Source organism: Schistocerca cancellata, chromosome 6, assembly GCF_023864275.1.
Source record: "Schistocerca cancellata isolate TAMUIC-IGC-003103 chromosome 6, iqSchCanc2.1, whole genome shotgun sequence".
NCBI classification, from domain to species: Eukaryota; Metazoa; Arthropoda; class Insecta; order Orthoptera; family Acrididae; genus Schistocerca; species Schistocerca cancellata.
In genome coordinates, this window is record NC_064631.1 from 152609689 (window position 1) to 152628244 (window position 18556).

At 38.4% G+C, this 18556-nt stretch overlaps 1 protein-coding gene across 1 annotated transcript in view; it reads left to right on the forward strand.

Moving 5' to 3' along the window:
- Positions 1 to 18556, forward strand: part of LOC126191417 (dedicator of cytokinesis protein 9) — a 374795-nt gene that overhangs the window by 269959 nt on the left and 86280 nt on the right. The window contains exons 25-27 of the mRNA XM_049932289.1: positions 12825 to 12995; positions 13145 to 13335; positions 16242 to 16514. Coding sequence (XP_049788246.1) covers positions 12825 to 12995; positions 13145 to 13335; positions 16242 to 16514 — 635 coding nt within the window. The remainder of the gene's footprint in view (positions 1 to 12824; positions 12996 to 13144; positions 13336 to 16241; positions 16515 to 18556) is intronic.

Consider the following 18556-nt stretch of genomic DNA (forward strand, 5'->3'; position numbering starts at 1 on the left):
GGAGACATTGCCTATATACACTGTTTTCTAAGATGGCACTAAAACGTAAAGTCCTCTGTAGAGTAACAACACTTCTCTATTAATAATTGCTTCAGTCTACTCTTTAGCATATTTAGATTTGCTTTCTTGAGTTCACAGGGTAGTGCATTGTAGAAAATTGCTCCCATTCTATGTGGGCTGTGGTCCGTTACCTTTTTATTGGTCACAATTCTATGAAAAAATTTTCCCTTCCCCATGTATCATAGTTGTGTACATTACTGTTTGTTATATTAAATTCAGGATTTTGTTTCATGAACATGACTGTATGCAGTATATACATGGAGGACACCATAAGAATTTTATGTTTTCGAAAGATCTCTCTACAAGGCTCTCTCTTCTTTACCTTGGCTACCATTCTTACTGCCTTTTTTTGTAATCTAAAAAGTCTATCTATATGACCTGCTTATGCCCCACCCCATATCTCAATACCATACTGAAGGTGAGGATGAATCAACCCAAAATATATTTGCCTTAAAGTATCATGGTCCAAGAAGGCTGAGACCCGTTTCAGTAGACACACATTTCTACTGATTTTCTTGCAAATATTATCTACATGTTCTTTCCATGATAAGTGTTCATCAACAACGATGCCCAAAAATTTAAGTGAATTTGCATATGCAAGACCCAATGGGGATGTAAATACAGTATGAGTTATGGCAGCATTATAACTGAGGATGAACTTCATTATTACCGTTTTGTCTTTATTTACAAGAAGCTTGTTTGCTGTAAGGTATGTGGACAGAGTATTGAAACTGATCTCGATACTGTTAGCTGCAGACTGCATATCACTGCCACAGTTGATGAAGGATTTGTCATCGGCATAGCTTACAACCGTGCAATTTTGGGGTTCAAATAAGTTATTAACATATACAAGGAACAGAAAAGGCCCTAGTATGCTTCCTTGAGGCACACCACATTGAAGTGCCCTGAAGGTTGATTTGGTTGTTAGGAGCTGTTCATTATTTTTATAAGTTAGCTTTACACACTATTTCCTGTCTTTCAAATAGGAGGTAAGTAGTTTCAAGGCTAGTCCTCTCAACCCATACTCTTCTAGCTTACACAGAAGAATGGTATGATTCACAGTATCAAAGGCTTTACTCATATCTAGGAAACTGCCTATTACCTTGTCACTTTTGTCCAACTTATTTAATATTTCATGTATAAAAGATGCTACTGCTGTTGTAGTAGATCTCCCTTTTCTAAATCCATGTTGTAGGTTGTTTAATAGATTGTGTTTGGTGAAATATGATTCAACTTGATTTAGTGTTACTCTCTCTAACAATTTGCCTTATTCTGAGGTTAATGATATTGGCCTGTAGTTTTTAGTGTCAGGTTTTAATCCCTTTTTATGCACTGTTATAATTTCAGTAATTTTCAAAAGCTCAGGGAATACACCATTACTGAGGGAGGTATTTATCAAGTGAGTCAGGGGTTTCACTAATTTATCCCTGCATTCCTTTAGCAGTTTAGGTGAAATGTCATCCCAGCCACAAGACATTTTTGGTCGAAGTGCTGATATGATTGCTAGGACGTCCTTCTCAGTAATGCTGCTGTGGATATAAAAGGACTGGCTAGATTTTCCAAGACTAAAATTTTGTGGCTTGACGTGAACTTCATTTGTACCAACTGTACTGAACTTTTGTATACATTTCTCACACACTTCTTTTGGGCATACAATAACTCCTCCTCTGATGGGAAGGATTGTAAATAAATCTGTGGCACGATCATGGACACGCACATAGCACCCTCCTGTGGCATCGAAAGTCTGTCCAATATTATTTTAGGATTGAGACTTAGGCAGGAGCACGTGGACGCACGGAACAGAATTACCACGTCTCTCGTGGAACCATGCATAATCTTACATTTCATTCAATTCACCCAAAAAACTATTCACTTTATAAATATGGACATTGCAGCAATGTGTTCTGAAATAGTTACACTATGTTTTGATTTTAATGTATCTGCACCAAAAAATAATTAAGACAATATTAGGACAGATTAAAACTGTGTGCCCGACCGAGACTCGAACTCTGGACCTTTGCCTTTCGCGGGCAAGGGCTCTACCATCTGAGCTACCGAAGCACGACTCACGCCCGGTCCTCACAGCTTTACTTCTGCCAGTATCTCGTCTCCTACCTTCCAAACTTTACAGAAGCTCTCCTGCAAACCTTGCAGAACTAGCACTCCTGAAAGAAAGGATACTGCGGAGACATGGCTTAGCCACAGCCTGGGGGATGTTTCCAGAATGAGATTTTCACTCTTCAGCGGAGCGTGAGTCGTGCTTCGGTAGCTCAGATGGTGGAGCCCTTGCCCGCGAAAGGCAAAGGTCCCGAGTTCGAGTCTCGGTCGGGCACACAGTTTTAATCTGCCAGGAAGTTTCATATCAGCACACACTCCGCTGAAGAGTGAAAATCTCATTCTGAATATTAGGACAGTTTATGAAAGTGTATTTTCTCACGACATTACTGAATTGACGACATGTGGGAAACTTTTTTGTTCCAGAGGTTAGGTGAATACATTATGCAAATTGAAATCTTAAGGATACATCATATTTTCATATGTTCGAAACCAGAACTCTGACGGAGATCTCTAGTGCGAGATAGTTTGAGTTAAATTTGATGTATAATTGTTCGCTCACTCCTCAGCTAGTGATCGGGCACTCATACTGTTTGGACAAAGGAAGCAGATCACTATAAGTTTGTAATGAAACTGTTATTAATTTTTCTGATATGCCTACTGAATTTTAAAACAATAAAAAATAAAATTAAATGTGTTTATCATGGCGGAAAAATGTATCTTAAACAAGCCAACATCTGTTGTTTATAAAGAACAGAAGTGATACAAATAACAGGGTCTCTGTGTTGCAGCAGCTATAAACAGTAAGACTTATTTTGTATGATGCAGACTGAATTCCTGAATTGGTTGCTATTAATGCCTTATTAAAATTTCAAAACTTGTGGTGATATGTGTTCGTTATGTAGGTACTTACAAATGTAAACTGTGTACTCCAAACATGTAGCTGAATCCTCCTGTGCTTCATTTTTACACGGATACTGGAAAAACTCCACTGAATCCCTCTCATCGCTATGATATATTCTTTAACTGTCACTGTCACTGCCACTGCCACTGTCACTATTGGCATTTAATGAAATCACCATCTCCTCTACTGAATTTTCCAAAACAGCTTCATCCCACCATGCCTTTTCCATGATGCTCTGTGTGTGTTTGTGGACTTTCTTCCAGTCTTCAGTGGTGACGTTTCTAACAGCTTCTCTTTTCAGTGCTTCAACTATAGAGAGGGTAAATTTATTATTATTCCTGCAATGTAACCTTCAATTTGGACCAATATTAGTTCTATTGGGTTGAAATGGCAGTGATAAGGTGGTAGCCTAATGACAGTATGTCCATGTTTTCTTGCCAGTTTGTCGATTTTGTATAAGGGGAACTGTGACTAGTGGAGAGAGTTTTTTCCCATAAACTCCTCCTTTTTAAGGCCATCACTTACACCGACGTTATGATGTTGAAGTCAACCAGTCATTTCCTCCTCTTGGTTTGCCTTGGTAGGTGCCTTGTCAACAATAACTAAGTGGTAAGGAGCATTATCCAGAACAATTGTTGACTGTTTTTCAAGACTTGGTATTATTGTAAATGTAATGTGGATCATTTCTTTGCTATAATATGCTGTTTTCTTTGATTTAAAATGCAGATAACTGTTTGGGAGAAAACCTTGCAAGGTATTGACATGACGAAGAATAAGTCTGCCCCCCCCCCTCCCCCCACACCATAAGGCATTTCCATTGTTCCTGTGTCTGTGTGTCATCTGTCCAGCCCTGCTTGACAATGTAACAAGAATGACCAAGTTTTGTCAGGTCACACCACTTTGCCAATATTTATGCTACAGATGTCTAAGAAATTGGGACAAGACAGGAGAAGAGGAACTGGATGAAAAAGTGAAGAGGCAGAGGGCAAGCAACTCAGAAGGGGGTAGCTGAATATGGCGAATGCAGTAATTGCAGCACAGGACTCAGGTGCTTTTGAATGTGGATAAGAAATGCGTGTGACTTGACTTAGTGAGTGAGTGTATGGTGCAGATTTTATGTCCTCAGGAAAATAACTTTATAGTACAGGATTGAGACAAGAATTTGTATAGATATGGTCTCAGAATATTTCTTATGTTGAATTCGCACTAGAATACAACTTTTGGAAATCAGGATAAAATTTTGAGTTTGATACCTCTCAGAGTCTGATGAAAGATAGTCAGCGCCTTGACAAAGTAGAGGTTGAGCGTCTGACTCATATTGGGTGATGATGGTGATGACTTATTAGTGACTGTTGTGCAGTGGGTAACTGTTTTGTTAGTTTCACCAAAAGAAACAATGTAGAAAACATATTTCTAGGCAGCATAGCCATGACATTGTCTATCTGTAAAGGCTCTGCTAAGATTATTAGGATATCAAATAATTGCTGCTTGCCACTAGTGATGTTGTGTGTGTGTGTGTGTGTGTGTGTGTGTGTGTGTGTGTGTGTGTGTCGGGAAGGGGGGGGGGGGAATTGGTTGTACGTGTGTGTGTGTGTGTCGGGAAGGGGGGGGGGGGGGAAATTGGTTGTACGCGTGAATTCACTCAGTACCAAACTTCAAATGATACATAGTGTGGCAAGACAGAAGGATACTGAGCTATTAAATGCTAGCAACATCTGAGACTTTAAAAGTAGAATACGCAGAAAGGTAATCATTAAGTCAGTAATGAGGAAAGTAAGACTGTTTGAAGAAACATAAGAGGGGAATGTAAACAGCAACAGGAAAGAAAAAGTAACAGCAAATTGTAGAGAACTATCACCCAGAGAACAATAGAGAAGGAAATAAGGAGCAAAATGTAAGATCAATGAAGAAGAAAAATAGAAGAAAAGAAAACAAGAAACACAAATAAAAACTGACACATGAAGAAAATCATGGCAAAATTGAGACATGTGAAAATGAAATAGAAAGCTGAAAGTGTTTGTACACATTGGGCTACATTTTAATTTCAGCTGATATTAGCTAGCAAAGATAAAACCATTTGCAATTACGTAGTAACCAAATATATTCAAAACTGATCTAAGAACACAAATATGAATTTATTCATAAACGTCTAAACAATAACGGAAATAAGCCTGTTGTGACTCCACATGTAACAAGACAAAAGAATAATATGCAAGGTGCAATATAAGTGATACAAATATATGCAAGGTGCAACATAAGTGATGCACAGAACAACAGAAGTGAGCAGTACAAACTAAAACAACTTGGTGCGAATGAGACAGCAATGCTCTGTGCATATAAAGGTGCAAGTCATTGGTACACGGCATGGTGGAGACAGTACTGCATGCACATTCGCTACAGTCAGCCTGCTCTGATACAGTTGGCAGTTTATTTAAGTTTACACTTGTGGTGACACTACACTCAGTGCACTCACACTCACACGCACTAGTGGCAGGATACGCACATCTCACTCTTGTGAAAATAGCGCTCCCAAGTGACAGAGGAGATGCTGGCGACCCAATGAGAGATACATCCATTGAATCCAGAGCAGCGGCAGCCGGTGCCGATGGGAATGAGGGGAAGGGAGTTGGGGGCGCCGGACCATAGGGCCAGCATGTGTGGAATTGCGGGCACGCCCGAGGGCAATGGGCCCATGCGGTGCTTGACAACAGCACCGGGGAGGATACTGTCGCCATCTCTGCATCATCATCAGCGGGCATGTTCCAATGTGGAGGAAATGGGGCTGGAGCCACTGGGAATGATGGCAGAGGTGATGATGTGGGGACTGGAACAACAGGCTGCAGCAATGGACCTGGGGCTAGAGATGAACCATTGCCCAGCACTGGGAAGCTGGAACCCAAGGCCCTGCACATGGAGAAGGCAGCCAATTTGATGGGGGTGTCTTCACAGTAGGCAACAATGGGCTCGAGGTGGAGGGCAGTGGGAGGGGGTCAGGGGGGGCTGCAGTAATGGGGGCCACATCTGCAAACCCGTAGCTTCCAGCAGTGAGTGGGAACACAGCTTATCAAAGTGGTGTGACATCAGCCTGTCGGCTGTACGCATGTCACATAGACAGCGTCCCTGGAGGCAGACAACAGTGGCCGGTATCCACTTGGACCACCAACCAAACTTTCACGCAAGGAAATCCGGGCGCAAAGTGGCCAAACGAATCCTGCTGTACCAGGTGTGACGCAGGCATGCCATGCCAACCGTGAGGCAACTCAGCTGGTCTCTGCCCCCCCCCCCCCCCTCCTCATATGTGTGAAGTGATAGGTGCTCAGAAAATGGAGAACATTGTCTGGTGAAGAACTCACAACAGGCTTCTTCATTCGGGACTTGAACGTACACACTAATTGTTCTGTGTCGCCATGTTATTGAGAGTAGAATGCAACCCCTCAGTAGAAAAAATCCTCAATAGCATATGAATTGTGACCTCAGCCAATGCCAGTGCACACTGGAGAATGTAAGGAAACCGGGAAAATGCGTCCACAACTAAAAGCCAATAGGATTGCAAGAAGGGACCTGCAAAATCAACATGAATGTGTTCCCGTGTCTGGGATCGTGTAGGCCAAGGGACAAAGACATCCTTGGAGCTGCCTATTGTCAGGCACACTGCTCACAAGCCGTGATAACTAAACACACAATTTTGTCATCAATCCCTGGCCAAAAACATGTCTCCTAGCCTGCAGTTCAATGCTCAGAACTCCCCAGTGGTCCTCCTAGAGAAGGCAATAAACCTTGCACCATAATGCAGCAGAAATGACTACTCTGGGAGAGAGGTCTTCCATGAGAAACAGCGAAACACCATCAGAAACAAAGAGGCAATACCATAAGAAAAAACAGTTGTTCAAAGGGTTCAAAGCCCGATGCGGCAGTTTATCTGGTCAGCCCTATTGAGCAGACTGAACTACCTGGCAGAGGATTGGGCCAGCGGCAGTGGCCACTGCTATATGTGAGCTCATAATTGGGAATCCTCGATCAGATCCTGCATTTCAAAATCAGGATGGAAGCAAAGCAATTGTCAGGATCAGGACCAACAGGAAGGCAAGACAAGGTGTCCGCATTGGCATGTTTAGACGTAGGTCAAAAATGGGTTTTGTAATTGTAGCGAGACAATAACAGCACCCAGCATTGTAGCCAGAGTAGTGTCTTGTTAGGCAAGGAAGTGAGGGTTAAGCAAGGAAACCAAGAGTTTACAATCAGTAATAAGGTGAGATTTGGAGGCGAAAAAATTTCTGGAGAGGATAGACTAAGACAAGAGCTTTTTTTCTGTCTGAGAGTAATGCTGCTGGGCTGCAGTGAGAGATTTAGAGGCAAAGGAAGCAGATCGTTAATCGTTGGCACATCAGTGCGCTAGGACCCCACCAAGGCTATACTATAAGGCATCAGTCACCAACAATGTGCCGGTCCAGAGAGAAAATAGCTAAACAAAGGGCCAAGAGTAGTTTGGATTTCATTTGAAAAACATGTCTGCAATCTGGGCACCCACGAAAAGTTACATTCGTGCGTAACAAGGCATGCAACAGGTGGGCCAATGTGGCTGCCACTGACAGGTATTTATGGTAGTAGTCTACATTCTCTGGGAAGGCCTGAAGCTTCTTTGTGGACAAGGGATGAGGCATGAACATAGCAGCCATCATGAGAGACCTTGAACCCCAAATAAACATTTGAAGGTGGAAATAAACTGAGATTTCAAGAGGTTACACTGTAAGCCTGTGGACTGTAATACAGAAAACAAAGTGCGCAGATTTTTCAAGTGATTGACTGTGGAGGAGCCCGTGACTACAATATCATCCAGATAATTAATGCAGCCCAGGACAGTCAGTTGCTCTAAAAATCGTTGAAAAATACCGGGGTACTAACCACACCAATAGAAAGGCACAAGTATTGACTAAGATTGAAAAGGAGTATTCAAAACCAGAACTCGTCAAGACTCTTTGTCCCTAGGAACCTGCAGATACACTTCAGACAAATCAATTTTAAAGACATACTGGCCACCCAATATTTTTGCCAATAGTTCCTTCTGGCATGGAAGAGGATGCGTATCCATGATTGACTACGCATTGACACAGGTACTCAAGTTGCCACAGAGGCGAAGTTTCCCTTATGGTTTCTGAACTACAGCCAGTGGAGACAACAGTCCACTAGCCATAACAGGTTGCAGTAGTAACAGTCTGGATGATTGACTGATCTGACTTTGTAACATTAACCAAAGCGGCCTTGATGCGCTGGTACTGCGAATGGCCGAAAGCAAGGAGGAACTACAGCTGTAATTTTCCTGAGGGTAGGTTTGAAAATTTAAAAAGGGAAAGGTGGAGGTTAAAGCTATATATAGTGGGAATTAGTGAAATTTGGTGGCTGGAGGAACAAGACTTCTGCTCAGGTGAATACAGAGTTATAAATAGGGGCGTGGGTAAGTTACTATGAACAGCATAGTGAATGCATTATTGTAGCAAAGATAGATACGAAGCCCACACCTACAACAGTAGTACAAGTTTGTATGCCAACTAACTCCACACATGACGAGGAGATTGAATAAATATATCATGAGATAAAAGAAATTAGTCAGATAGTGAAGGGAGATGAAAATTTAATAGTCTTGGGGGACTGGAATTCGATAGTAGGAAAAGGAAGAGAAGGAAAAGTAGTAGGTGAATATGAAATGGGGGTAAGGAATGAAAGACCATAACTTTATCATAGCTGACACTTGGTTTAAGAATCATAAAAGACAGTTGTACATGTGAAAGAGGCCTGGAGACACTGGAAGGTTTCTGATAGATTATATAACAGCAAGACAGAGATTTAGGAACCAGGTTTTAAATTGTAAGACATTTCCAGGAACAGATGTGGACTGTGATAACAATCTATTGGTTATGAACTGTAGAATAAAACTGAACAAACTGCAAAAAGGTGAGAATTTAAGGAGATGGGATCTGGATTAACTGAAAGAAACATAGGTTGTAGAGAGTTTCAGAGAGAGCATTGGGAAACAATTGACAAGAATGGGGTAAAGAAATATAGTAGAAGAAGAATGGGTAGCTTCGAGAGATGAAATAGTGAAGGCAGCAAAGGATCAAGTAAGTAAAAAGATGAGGGTTAGTAGAAACCCTTGGGTAACAGAAGAGATATTGAATTTAATTGATGAAAGGAGAAAATATAAAAATGCAGTAAATGAAACAGGCAAAAAGTGATACAAACATCTCAAAAATGAGATTGATAGGAAGTGCAAAATGGCAAAGCAGGGATGGCTAGAGTACAAATGTAAGGATGTAGAGGCATATATCACTAGGGGTAAGATAGATACTGCTTACAGGATAATTAAAGAGACCTTTGGAGAAAAAGAGAACCACTTGTATGAATATCAAGAGCTCAGATGGAAAACCAGTTCTAAGCGAAGAAGGGAAGGCAGAAAGGGGGAAGGAGTATATAGAGGGTTTATATAAGGGTGATGTACTTGAGGTCAATATTATTGAAATGGAAGAAAATGAAGGTGAAATGGGAGATATGATACTAACTGTGTGAAGAATTTAACAGAGCACTGAAAGACCAAGTCGAAACAAGGCCCCGGGAGCAGACAACATTCCATTAGAACTACTGATAGCCTTGGCAGAACCACCCCTGACAAAACTCTACCATCTTGTGACCAGGATGTCTGACACAGGTGAAATACCCTCAGACTTCCAGAAGAATATAATAATTCCAATCGCAAAGAAGGCAAGTGTCAACAGGTGTGATAATTACTGAACTATCAGTGTAATAAGTCACAGTTACATAATACTAATACGAATTATTTACAGATGAATGGAAAAACTGCTAGAAGCTGACCTTGGGGATGATCACTTTGGATTTCATAGAAATGTTGGAACACATGAGGCAGTACTGACCCTATGACTTATCTTAGAAGATAGATTAAGGAATGGCAAACCTAACGTTTCTAGCATTTGTAGATGTAGAGTAAGCTTTTGCCAATGTTGACTGGAATACTCTCTTTCAAATTCTGAATGTGGCAGGGGTCAAATACAGGGAGCGAAAGAATATTTACAATTTGTACAGAAACCAGATGCTAGTTATAAGTCAAGGGGCATGTAAGGAAAGCAGTGTTTGAGAAGGGAGTAAGACAAGGTTGTAGCCTCTCTGCAGTGTTATTCAATCTGTATATTGAGCAAGCAGTAAAGGAAACAAAAGAAAAAGCTGCAGTAGGAATTAAAATCCACAGAGAAGAAATAAAAACTTTGAGGTTTGCCAACGACATTGTAATTATGTCAGAGACAGGAAAGGACCTAGAAAAGCAGTTGAGCGGAATGGACAGTGTCTTGAAAGAAGGATATAAGATAAACATCAACAAAAGCAATGGAATGTAGTCGAATTAAATCAGGTGATTAGATTAGGAAATGAGGCACTTAAAGTAGTAGATGAGTTTTGCTGTTTGGGGAGCAAAATAACTGATGATGGTCGAAGTAGAGAGGATGTAAAAGGTAGACTGGCGATGGCAAGTAAAGTGTTTCTCAAGAAGAGAAATTTGTTTACATTGAATATAGATTTAAATGTCAGGAAGTCTTTTCTGAAAGTATTTATATGGAGTGTAGCCACATATGGAAGATAACCATGGATGATAAATAGTTTAAACAAGAGAGAAAAGAAGCTTTTGAAATGTGGCGTTACAGAAGAATGCTGAAGATTAGATGGGTAGATCACGTAACTAATAAGGAGGCACTGAATAGAATTGGGGAGAAGAGGAATTTGTGGCACAACTTGACTAGAGGGAGGGATCGTTTGGTAGGACATGTTCTGAGGCATCAAGGGATCACAAATTTAGCATTGTAGGGCAGCATGGAGGGTAAAAATCGTAGAGGGAGACCAAGAGATGAATACACTAAGCAGAGTCAGAAAGATGTAGGTTGCAGTAGTTACTTGGAGATGATGAAGCTTGCACAGGATCGAGTAGCATGGAGAGCTGCATCAAACCAGTCTCTGGACTGAAGACAACAACAACAACAGCAACAATAGGTTGCACCACCCTTAGACGTTGAAATTTGTCAAATTTTGCTTTCAGTTGATCTTTCATCTTCAGGTTGGTATGTATTATTTAATGTTGTAAAAAACACAAACTTTTTAGTTAAGAATGGCGCTACCAGAAAATATAAAACACGATAAATCCAAGAGACAAACTATTGTACACGAGCTACATGCTGGCTCAGTTGTATGGATGACATACAATGTGTTCTAGATATAAGATATACCATGTTTTATATTTTTGGATGCCATCATTCTTTGCTAAAAATTGGTTTTTATAAGAGTTTAATAACATAGACAAATTTGCAAATGATCATTACTGGTCAAAATTGGTAATTAAATAAAAAATTACTTCCGATTAAAGTTTGACACAAATTTTAAAAAATTTGTGATCATTAATTGCATTACATTTACAAAGTGTTGTGGTACACGTATGACCCTAGAATTTGAGAACAATTCTAATTGTTATATAAATAGTTGTAAAATATCCCATAAAAAATAAACTGAATGACTTCAACAAATTAACATAAGATCATCCTCTTCACTAATAATGCTGACTGAGTACAGTGATTATTCCTATTTATAGTGACAAGAAAATTTCGCAAAAGCGAGAACACGAGATTAGTAGGTTTTAGTGAAATAACATGAAATCGATGGTTTTTGAGAGATATCGCGACATTTGTAATTTTACTGTACAAAAATGTGATGAATTTGAGGACATCAGTTTACTAATATTCATAACTAATAGTTATCGAATATTAAAATTCCATTTTGACTTCTTATCACCTCAGGCTGAGGCTTGTGTTTAAATTAAAATAACAGTTCATTTCCCGCATAACAAACATTGATGTGATGACAAAAGCAGCACTGAATTTGGCAAAAAATAACTCCGTATTTAGTAACAAATAATACTGATTTTTCCAAAAAGCACCAAATTTGGCAAAAAATGGCAAATTTGACATAAAAACATAGAACTTGGCAAAAATCACAAATTTTGCAAAAAACAACACTGATTAAGAAAAAATCAGTAACAGTCAAAAAAAAAAGTTGGAAATCAAAACACCAAAATTGTAATTAAATTTGGCAGAGAAATTGCACAGAACATGGCAAAAAAAATGATATTGAGATTTCCAAGCAAAAAAGCACTTTTTGTTAAAAATAGCAACAAATCTGGTAAATGTGACAGAAACGACTATGAGTTTGGCAAAAATTGCAATGAATATGGCAAAAATTGCAATGAATATGGCAAAAATAACAATGATCTGGCAAAAATAACTAAAGAAATAAAAATGAATATGGCCAAAGTAAGAAAAAATTTGGTAAAAAATAATGTCAATCTGTTAAAGAATAAGACCAATATCGGCAAAAAATAACACTGAATTTGGCAAGAAATAATAGGATATTTGGCCATAAAATGAAATGAATTTTTCTTGTCCGTAGCTAGTAAAGATATTCATAAATTATATGAATTCTGTACATTTCACATTTCCTGTTATTTTCATTTCTACATTTGATATAAAAATATTTGGTTGGAGAGATACAATTTGCAAGAAATTGGCAGTACACTATAAGCTGTATCACTTACTGAGTTAGCAGTAAATTGTAAGCTATACCACATACTCAGCACATGGAAATCGTTGTTGTACTTAGATATAATAATGGTGTTATTTATCAATGGAAAACCCAATATTGTCAGTTTATCTATTTGTTGAAGTTAAATACTTATTTTTGTATTTTCCTTTTCTTTTCAAAGGTCTGTGAGTACCTCACAACCCATTCGATGTGACAAGCTGCAAGCATCAGAAGTGAAAGATATTTTGCTGTGCTTCATGTTTGTTGTAAAATACTTGGGAGATGAATATTTAGTGAACTGGTGGCAGCAGTGCTCTGAGACAGATACACTCAGCTTCTTCAGGTGTATTGAGTGAGTTTTCTTTCTTCTCTAAGGGGGCACTGCCTCTTCTCCCTACTTTCTGAAAATGATCATTACATTTTATAATAACGTAACAATTTTTGTATTTAGGAACTTTCATGCATTATCAGCTATCACAATATTTGAAATTTTGTTTCTAGGATGTGCTTGCATCAGTTTAAATATATTGGGAAACGTCAGATTATTGGAAGAGCAAGTGGCAAACCAGGAACAACTAAGGCGATGACTTTACCAGCTCGAATGCAACCTCCAGATTTTTCTGGTGATGGTGAAGCATTTAATACGCACAGTGGAAGCAGCAGTGTTGGAAGAGAGAATATGCAGCAGTTAGGTGAGCATTACAAAACTATGGCATTGAAAATTATTTATTTGTACTTGTTTTAAGCAAAGCAAAGAAATATTGTTAATGTCATCTATTTGAGACAGAGCACGAGCTTGGATTATGAAGGAAATTAGACACATCAGTTTCAAAAGAACCTTCATGGCGTTTTCTGTATTCAATTCGGGAAAACCTCAGAAAATCACAATTAGGATCACCATTTGGGGTTTTAACCTCCTGACCACCCAAATGGGAGTCTTAATTTCTTACTGTTGTTGTTTTGAACTCAGTTTCATTTGCCTCACTTGTTTTATTTGTAACTTTTTGTGTAATAAGGTTCCAGATTGTTTGTACTGGGTTGAGAGAGAGAGAGAGAGAGAGAGAGAGAGAGAGAGAGAGAGAGAGAGAGAGAGAGACCACACAGTACGTATGTATGTTTGTTTGTTTGTTTGTTTTTTTAATTGAAAGCTGAGTGATTTTAAAATTCTTGTCAGAGTGGGGTTTTAACTCTTTATTTTCTCTGAATGAAGTAGCTCTCTCACTTCCCTGCTTGAGATACTTTATCTCCATATGTTGTGTGTCCCATGTCCTTACATCATTTTACCTCAGTTTATTTTAAGAAAATAAGAATTCAAAGTGCTTATTGTAACATGTTAAAAAAAAAGACTAGTTTTTTTATCTTCAGTGTTTGCTTTGTAAATCATTTGGCAATCAATGTTGCTTTCACAAGATCTCTTCAAACATTATGACGTGAGTCATTACTTAGATAATATTGAATAGTATTTTTCCTTTAGTATATGATTATGATTGTCATTTGAATGCCATATTTTGTTATGGTCAATTAATCATAATAAAAAGATACATCAGTTATAGCCATTTATATATCCAAAACTTTGAAAACATTTGGGGAACAAAAAACAAGTTGACCATGTCTGTTACTTTATGATCTTCAATTCTTACTGAAAACTTGTTTTGCGCATCTTCATGATTTCTCTGTAATAGATATTTCTGTTTTTCGCAAACCGTTGAACTACTCTCAGACTATTTCTTGGTCATTCCACTCTCAAATAACACATGGGAAAAACAAGCACCTAAATCTTTCTGTGCAAGCTCTGATTTCTCTTATTATAACACTGTGGACATTTCTCTCTATCTAGGTGAACAAAATGTGTTGGCTTTTAGAGGAGAAAGTTAGTGATTGTAATTTCACAATTAGATATCATGACTATGAAAAAGTCTTTGTTTTAATGTGTACCATCACAGTTTGCTTATTATGTCCAAAACACACTCTCCCCTATTATATGATAACACAAAACAAGCTGCACTTCTTTGAACTTTATTGATATTCTTTGTCAGTCCTATCTGGTATGGGTCCCATACCATGCAGCAATACTTCAGAAGAGGACTGACAAGCATAGTGTTAGAAGTCTCCTTACTAGATTTGTTGCATCATGTAAGTGTTCTGCCAACAAAGCACAGCCTTTGGTTCACCATCCCCATAACATTTGCTTCCAGATGGTGGTTTATCATTGTAATCCCTAGGTATTTAGTTGAGTTGACAGCCTTTGAAGTTTGTGTTGTTTATTGTATAACTGAAATACAACAGCATGTTTTTTTAGTATTTAGATGCAGGATCTCACACTTTTTATTATTCAGTGTCAGTTACTACTTTTTGCACCAAGCAGGCATCTTATCTAAATCATTTTGTTTGATCCTCTGATGACCTAACTAGATGTAAATAACAGCATCATATCCAGACAATATGAGAGCTCCTAAATCGTTTGCATAAAGAATAGCAGGAGGACTATAACACTTCCATGGGAACCCTGCATATAACTCTGGACCCACTATATGACTCCCGTCAGTTACTCCCTTCTGACAGAAAATCACAAATGAGACTTACAGCTGAGATGTCATAATCAAGTACTGCACATAAACAATTTGATATGTTCTCAAACAGTAATGAGATAACAGGTATAGTCTTTGGCCCCCAGCCCCCAAGTGGATTTCTGCCTTGAGTGCAAGTAGAGTGCAGGGTGTTGTTTGTCATGGTACTAGGAGGGGGAGTGTGGTAAGCCCATCATCCAGCCTTCTTTTACCCCCAGGTACTCAGTTTGATAGCAGGCTGAGTGAATGTGTAGCTGTCCTGGAGGGACTGGAATGAGGAAAAATCCACACTCGTACCTAAATTAAACCTGGTATCTCCAGAGCTAGTGTAGCCCTCCACCTACTGGACCACCATGGCACATAATATCAGATAGAACATCAATATTAGAGTCTTCACAGATAATGATGATGCAGTTAATTCTGTGTAACCTCATTAATAGCGTCTCAAACTGTGTGATGAAACTTGCAATATTTCCTTCCACCATCTGATAAATACTGATAGCTTTGGTGTTTCTGTGTCCATTGTTATGGTACAGCATTAAAAAAAGCTGTTAAACTAAGTATTCAGTAACCTATAAGCCAGGACTTAACACTGGATTTTGTATAGCTATTGTGTATACAAACATTGATGTGAAGATCAATCCATGTTTTGTTTCAGTGGTTCTGAAATCATATGATGTTAGCTTGCATCCATTCACATTTACCTTTAAGTACAGGGCCACAGTAAAACAGCAGTATTGTTTGAAGAGAACTTTTTATTTATTCATTTATGCCCATCAGAAGAGATTTTAGTGCCTACAAGAAAGACTCATTCATTCTATTTCTTTCATTGTTAATTATCTTGTAGTTGTTGTAGTTACAGATGTTACTTCAGTGTGTCTGATGATCACTGTGAATTTGTTATGAATTGAGAGTGGAGCTTCTAGCACGTTCTTATACAATTTTTGTATTGCCATCACCGAAATGTAATTTGAGTGTGTTGTTTGTATGAATCATAAACACTGACAACTTGCTGCTGTTCATTGTTTCAGTGGCAGAAAATGATTCCAGTAAACTTTACCAAGCACTTTTGGAGGCAAACATGGCAACTGAAGTTGGACTGATTGCTTTGGATGCTTTAGGACTATATTGCCTGCACTTTAAAGACAATTTGCTGGATACTGAGGGAGATAATGTTGTAATGAAGAAGCTGTTTGATATTTATCTGTCATTCCTTCAAGTTGGTCAGTCAGAAACATTGTTCCGGCATGTTTTTGCAGCTTTGCGAGCATATATAAACAATTTCTCTGTCGCATTATTTAAAGGTAAGAATTACTTTCAATAAGACATACCAAAACTGTTATACAAATTAGTGTTGACATTTTAGAGTATCAATTTACAAAACCAACAAATAAGTTAAAAGGAGACAGGTAAGAAGTCTGGTTTACAGTAAAGACGATTAAAGTGGGAAATGCTTACAAGCATATGCTTTAAGTGTTATAAATGCAAAAAGGATATTTCAGTATTTACTGCTGTTTCTACAATTTACTGTTACAAAGAATTGGTGTTAACCCTTCAAGGTGGTAGTTTCTGCATGCCATAGAGCAAGGGTCATTTGTCTAAAATTAATGAAGTGTTCATAAATTGTTAAAATCAGACATTTAAAATGAACCTAATCAGTTAAAATTAACTTTCAGTTTGGTTTACTTTGAGTAAATCTTGGAAACAGAGTTATACCACAAAGTCTCTTCCCAGGAGTTTCCAGCATTTACATTATGAGAAATTTACATGTACTTCTTCTTTTGTCTTCTATGTAGACTGTTAAACAAAAAAATTGCTGTGTGTTGAATTGTTCCTTGTTCATTAACCTTCTCGATAGTTTCACGTATCACTTTATACTCTTTCCCTACCCACAAGAAAAGACTGTAGTTTTTTATTTGTGTGTACTCACTCAATGTGACAAAGATCTTAACATTATGCCAGTACAGATTCCCCTATATTTAACTGCTGAAGTAGTGTCAGTTGTTATCAACAGATGGCATAGAAATACGAGTGGCAAGTGTGTGGTCGGCTCACAGCTAGTGCAGGTGCTCGTGGCCCGTGAGCTGATTCCCAGCTTGAGAGGTTAATATCTACGGCATCTGTCATCTTTGTATTCAGGTTCATGCGTGATGTACTTAATTAAGTCTGTGTCAGAAACTGTCTTTGGCAGTTGTCTCTAAGATCTTGACAGAAGACATTGATTTTTCTTATCACAAGACGTGATACTACAGTTAAAATTTTTAGTTTACATTTCTGTGGACTAGAAGTTTAGATATGGTGGTAGTGTTGAAATAGATTCCCAGTGTTTTCTCTGTGCCACCTCTGTTGGGGTATCGCCATAAGTCTTTTTCATCTAACTTCCAAGATCTTAAGAAATACTTGCAAAAGCTTGTCAGTCTTGACAACCATTCCAATTTGGAACAACTTTTTGTGATTGTACCTGACACAGAGTGTACTGGCTACATAGTGTTTCGAAACCAAGATTGATGTTCGAACACTGTAACTGCAAGTAATGTGAGCTTAAATCAGTACTGATGAACAAAGCCAGAATTGTCATAAAGATACAGACTGCCATTCCAGCTACTGGGCTTGGTATTTATTTCCTGTAGCAGCCCAGCAGCCATCCCCATGTGACCTGTTTGCCGCAACCCTTGGATTTGTGGTTGCGGCAAACAACTCGTTATTGTGTTTTCTTGTTGAAATACTGTTTTCCTACAGTTCAGTTGGACGTTCTGTAAAAAATTATATCTACAACTTAGTGCTTCTGTAAACAAAGCTGGAACAACGTACAACAAGATAAAATCCTGCTATTTCAGTCGTTAATATGGTCTTTTGCTAAGCTATAGTTGCCATTTTCTATATGTCTATTATGAAGTTGGTAGACAAGACAAGTTATACTTGCCTTCCATTTGCTTGCACAGGGAATATCTATAGAACCTGACAAGTAAAACAAACATTCGGTTTCTGCTGTTACTCTCGAGGTAGCTTCAGTCACGACATATTGCAGAAGCGCTCAGAAACGAGCTTAGTTTCAAAGTAATTCAGTTCCCTGTTTGTTTTTGCCTTACTAATGGTTACTCTGCATTAGATAATAGACATTTCTAAATTTCATAACAGCAAAAATAGCTGTTGCTTATATTAGATCAGGAAAAATGAACACATTGGTCTCACTATGCTGGAAACATACATTGCAGATTTTAATGAAGCACAAAAAACTGTTCTGTATGACACTGATATGATAATAAGCATACTGTATTCCATTATGCTGTATTATTGGAGCACATTGCAACTCACACTATGAAAATTGCTCACAGTTTTAGTGGAG